A 6,000-nucleotide genomic window follows, 5' to 3' on the forward strand; every position below is an offset into this window, starting at 1 on the left:
TTTAACTATTCACTGAAGCACAAGGATTTCTTGGGAGAGTAACGTACCTACTTTCCTACCACCAAGTAGGCAGTATTGCTGCTGTGAAGTATGTAATAAAGGTTTTTCTAGGTTTTATGAATTGCTTATACTCATGTATGCCTGCATGATAAACTAATTTGATACTTATTTTGCAGTTATTGATTTAATTTAAAAATAGTGGTTTTTGTATCGGTACAATCTATGAAATAATATTAGTAACATAATGAAAAATCTAATGGACTAATGCAATTTTGAAATCTTCTAGATCTAATAGTCTTGCAGCTTTTTAGAGTTTGTCAGTTTGAAGTGTTTAGCAAGCTTTCTTATCTCTTTGAAATAATACATCAAGAGATTTGTCATTGGCATGTTACACAGCATGCACCTGCTGTTTAGTACTGCAATTTTAAATCACATTTTTAGATACTTGCAAATTAAGCATGGCTATAAGATGTTAAGAATTAAGTGAACGCAACATCATCAGAGTGAATCTTGCAGGCAAATGTGTGCGCAGGTACTACATACTCTTTTACAGGTAGGAGTTTGTATTGCCATTTCTAGTTTGGCTCAGGGAGGGGGAGGTTGGGGTTTTGTTGTGGTTTTTTTGGTTTGTAATAATTCATCATGTTAGGAGATAGCTTTGTAACTAAAATACATTTATGTTTAACCTATCTTGACACATTCCCCCCTTAAAAACTGTCAAGAATTCAGATGTGGGAGAAAAGCCTCTGAATGTCTTTCTCTTGCAAAATGTTCATCAGCTCTGCACAATGTACGGTCTGATTGCTTTGGCTCTTTCGAGCCTTGAAACAACAACTTTGTCCAGGATTTTAGCATGGTGCCTTCATCTTGATGCTGGTTGTCATTAAGATTCCTGCAGCTTCTGCTTGGAGGATGGGGTTGTCCTGAGAGAACCTACAACTGAGATGGACTAGTGGAAAAAGATGCTTAATGCAATCTTAGACTTCTAGAAAGGCATCTGTTGTCCCTGACTTCAAGTTGCAGGCTATCCTTCCTCTGTATGGTGGAGAGATTAGACATGGGGTGGCTTTTTTTTTTTTGGCATTGTAACATTTATGTATATCAAAAAACCCCAAACACCCTTATGCTTTACGAGCCATTTTGGTTTTAAAGTTAACTTAAAAATCTGATATATTAAGCAGAGACTCTAAAACTTAAATACAGGTGGTATCTCCAGCATAAGTACATTTTGTGCTTCTTACCTTGCTGTACGATTAAGAGAAGAATCTTTGACTTTGGGATACACTGAATTGTTGCAAATTGTGTTAACTCTTCCTTCTGGAAGCATTTTGTCAATTTAATAGGGAAACGTTTAAAAAAAATGCTTACCAAAACTACCTTCACTATGCCAGCTGTTAGATGATTCTCCCTAGGATGAAGGAAGATACATGGCATTACTTGATGTAATGTGGTACCGTGTGGGGGTTTGTTATTGTTGTTGTTTTTTTCCCGGAAACAAATACTTCAATCCTCACTCAAAATGACAGTTTGACTTCTGTAATTGTAGGGAGTGTTTTGCTTTGTGTGACTTTTGATGTGGGTTTTTGGTCACAGTGCAGGGGGGAACGTTCTAGATGTACTGAAGTGAATGCAAGATTGCCATTAGCCCAGGAGCTTGGCATTCACTGCTGGACTGAGTGTGTGCTATTGCTAGGACTCACTTCTTAGGTATATTGGCAAGACTACTGCCTGCGTTAATTCTTACTGTCTTAATTCTGACACATGAAGGGAGGGATATGAAAGACCTTTCTGGTTTTAGTCAAAAAGAAGTTATGGCACAGAGGTGGGTCATGGCTAGAGAAGAGAAGTTAATGGAACTACTCTCTTTGTCCTATATATAGAATTATACCATGCTAAAGTGTGTACGGCACAACAGTGTCAGAGCCTGGGTTTGTCTTGCCAAGAATCCTCCAGCAGGTGCTAGTAAGACAAGAAAGCAATCGTGTCCTCATCGCGTGGAAATCTGCCCAGCTTAGAACCCACGCGGTGAGCAGCTGTTTTACAGAAAGACAGGGAGCCTTTTAACTACTAGGCAGGATATGCCACTATGGAAGAACGTATGTAGGGTTTTCTACGTTTTGATGCTGAAAGCATTATACCCTTGTCCTAATAATCCTGCCACTCTGGGCATATGAGCTCCTTGACACATTCTATTTTAGTGCATTAGTTAATAGTGCATAGTTAATGCATTTAGTAGCATTAGTTTTACTACTTCTGTATCTCCTGTCTCTGGTTGTCAGCTATCAAAACTATCCAGTCCTCGGCCTCTTGTTAATTATGCTTAATTCTGAAGCCCTCAAACTGATGGGTCTCAGTTTGTCATGCTAACAAATGTGTGTATTACCTCTGTAATTTATTCAATACCTTGTTCCAGGGAGGAAACTAGAGCCTTCATTGCCCTCTAGCAATACAGCAGTGGATGGGAAACAGGCTGCTTTTAGTCAGGAAAAGTACAACGTTGTCTTGTGTTATTCAGATGACCTAATCAGTTACATTAATTGGAAAGTATAATCAGTCTATATAATAATCTGGTTTAGATTCCTTTCTGTTGCAGGACTTTACAATTCCATTTCCTTTATCCTTTTTAAAATAACAGGATAATTTACAAAGAAATGTTGCCAATACAGTTAGTTTTTACTAACTGCAATAGAGCTAGCCTTTACAGTCATGAAAAGAGAAAGCTAGTCCTCTCTGTTCAAGCTATTGCTTGCTACCTGTAAACATTAGGTAGGATCCTAGGGTCTATTCCCAGTTCTGCAAACCATGTCTTTGAAAAAATTTGCTTAACCCCAATCATTTTTTTTGTTCTCAGTATTTAATAACTGAGACACTTTTGACTTGACTCATAAGTTAATTTCTTGTAGAGGACTTGGATCCTTGGTTGGAGAATGCTTTTGTAGTGGAAAGCATTAGCTAAGAGAGCTTTGATTATTTGGCTTGGATACTTTTCTGATCTTTAGAGGACTTCCTATCTGTATGCTGCTAAAATGCACTCTAACACGTGTTTAATTATATTTCTCTTAGCTAACAAATACTTTGGACCAATGGGGGAAAAGCAGTATTTCTTTATAAACAGCAATGTCTCTTTTTTTTTTTTTTTTCCCTTTCTATATTTAGATGATGGAACACCTGGATTATACAGGAAATGAAGGAAGCACAGCATCAGTCAGTGAACAGCCTGGAGGACAATAACATGTAGGATCCTGATTTAAAATAGTATTCAAATTTTTTACAAATTAATTACAGTAAATTTGGTGAAGTTTTACAATAGAGTATTTCCTACTCTATGTAAAAGGTTTTTTTTACTCCTGCACCTATATTTTTATGGAAAATATTGTTAATAACATATAAGTAATCAAAATAGACTTGCATTTTTACAGCCAAACCACATCTAGTAAAAGCGTGCCTTATTCCGATTTAAATAAAAGGATATTTTCTATGCAATTTTCCAAATGTGTTTCTATACAGTATATTTTTATAAAAGTTGCTTGCCCATATCAGTTTGATGCATGAAATGTTTTCTTAATTTTGATTGACTAGTCAAGTTTCATTTAAAAAAAAATACAGTACCCTTCAAAGGATTTCTTTCCAGATTTTGAATGCAAAGATTGATAGTAATTTAACTGTAGCATCTGAAGAAGGAAACTATAGTTCCGTTACAACAAGTAATTGAATAAACAGTGTGTATGTTAGTCTACGTACATTGTAAGCCATAAAATAGGTAACAGGGCAAAGTTAGCTTGGGGTTGTGAGCTCTCCCCCTGCCCCACCCCATAGTACCATTGGTTTATGCCTTAATTGTGACAATTCTTAAGCTTTGATGCAAATCTTCGGATTATATACATTGCCAAGCATTTACAAAAAAATAAAAGGGGGGAGGCACTTACACAGTGGTCCTGGAAACTTAGGTGCAGCTCCTGGAATAGTTGACAAACAAGACGGTGTGAAAGGCAAGAGGTTTTTTTGCTCAAGAAGTGCTATTTAGAGGGTGGGGGGAAATGTTAACTCTGGCCTGGCTCTCTCCTACCCATTGAGACTGGGTCTATATTTGTGGTCTTCATTTGGCTGTGTATCAGTTCAAAGGGATGGTGGAAGACAGGGCAGACTTTTTTAGTTTTTGCATCTACACCATACTTTTTTTTTTAATCTATTTTTGAAAATTCTTTGCAATTGGTAGAGAAAACAACAGGTTTGAATAGGGCTAGTATTGCCTGTGTTAGTTAAGGCCAGTGCATGTGTTTAACTTGTTTAATCTTAATTTGTTTTAACTTTTAAAGACTTGGAAAAGGAGAAATAGTTTAAATCATTAGTTTGCATTTAGAAGAGTTTGAGTTTGTTTGACACTTTTTCTTTTTTCAGGAAACTGCAAATTGAGGGGGATTAGGCATAGAAAACTTGTATAGCTGTAATGCTAACACTTTACACCAAAGAAAATTGGAGAAGGCAACAACAGGAAACCACTGAGTTCACTTAGTGCTAATGTCAGGTAGTCGTTAAAACATTTTTCCTATTCTTTAAATGAATGTCATTCCTATAGTCAGTACAAGTTCAAGAACCCTGGAGAAAACAACCACGTAAGCACATGCTGGGCAATGGCGACGCAGGCTTTCCTGCAGTGCCTCACGTAAGTGCCTCAGTGTTTGTCTGAAGGTCACCTCTAGACATTTATAGTTAGTTTGGGGCATGTCAGCTCAGGAAAATTTACCCAGATTAAATCTAGTTTAGCTAGATGTACTTTGGAAGTATGCTAATTGAGATGATTGTAAATCGTAAAGGCTTACTGCAAATTTGCCACTTTATGTAATTTATACGGAGTTTAAACTTTTGTTCGCAAGAGTCAGGAGCAGACAGACTTACAGCCTGAGTATCAGTTGTTGCCATTCACACAGATTGACTGTGGTGGCAGCTGATATGGGTAAGATAACCACCTTGTTTGCAACTTCCCTAAGAAAACAGAAATTACAAACAGTTTTCATATGTTAGTAGTTGCCCTTCTTGACTTTCTTGACCTAAGCTTGGACTGACAGCCTCAGAATACAATGATCTTGCTCACCATCTTCAATTTTTATTTGACTGGCACTTAATAATAAATTACAGCATACTTCAGTGTTCCAACAGCACACTGAAAAGTTGTCTTCTGATGTGTTGTCATGCTCTTTGACAAGCCCAGTATCTGCCCAAGTTAAATGGTTATGAAGAAGTTTCTGAAATTCTTGAGATAAGGAAGTCGTAACTATTATTCAAAGTCTTGCACTACTCAAAGCCCTCAGAAGTTTCACAAATCTATGTAATATGACTCCTTTTTCTCTTTGAAATCTTCTGCATGGAGGTTTTATTAAATTTTCAGCTAGAAATGATAATGGAATTAATATAAATAAATACGACCTTTGGCAACATAAGTGTATTCAGCAGCTGGCTGTGGAAACTGTCTTGTTCTGTGCCTAATTATGCTCCATGCCTGATCATGCCTGAGGTTTCACACACATGTGCTGCAGTTTAATGGGATGTAAACTAACTTTTTTCTTTCAAATACTTAGGTGCTTTGTTTACAAAAATTAAGAATGGAGTTTAAAATTTTATATAAACAATAGGTTAGTATTGACTACTGAAATGAAGTTTTTATAAGTTCAGTAGAACTGATTGCAACACTTTTAGCAATTTTGAATGTTTTTAATATTAAATTTTTTTGGGCTAAACACTATGTTAAAAGCCTTTTCAGTCATACTTTAATATAAAAATCTTACTACCTTTTTCATTGTGTGTTTACTGACAACAGCCCTCCTCCTTATGACTCTTAAGTTATCACTGTAAGAATGTTATTAATAAATGTTACTTGGAAAAAAAATAGTTGAGTAATTGCTTTGTTCTGACTTGTCTTTTTCTTACTGTGAACATTCATGGCAAAACAGTCAACACTTCATAATACCAAGTAAATTAAAAATTCATTATACACCCACAAAA

At 36.2% G+C, this 6,000-nt stretch overlaps 1 protein-coding gene across 1 annotated transcript in view; it reads left to right on the plus strand.

Moving 5' to 3' along the window:
• SPPL2A (signal peptide peptidase like 2A) overlaps nucleotides 1-6,000 on the plus strand; it is a 30,186-nt gene extending 24,186 nt beyond the window's left edge. Inside the window, 1 exon segment of the mRNA XM_068410154.1 lies at nucleotides 3,157-6,000. Coding sequence (XP_068266255.1) covers nucleotides 3,157-3,188 — 32 coding nt within the window. The 3' untranslated portion in view covers nucleotides 3,189-6,000.

The sequence above is a fragment of the Nyctibius grandis genome, chromosome 11 (genome assembly GCF_013368605.1).
Source record: "Nyctibius grandis isolate bNycGra1 chromosome 11, bNycGra1.pri, whole genome shotgun sequence".
In the NCBI taxonomy this organism is placed as follows: Eukaryota; Metazoa; Chordata; class Aves; order Nyctibiiformes; family Nyctibiidae; genus Nyctibius; species Nyctibius grandis.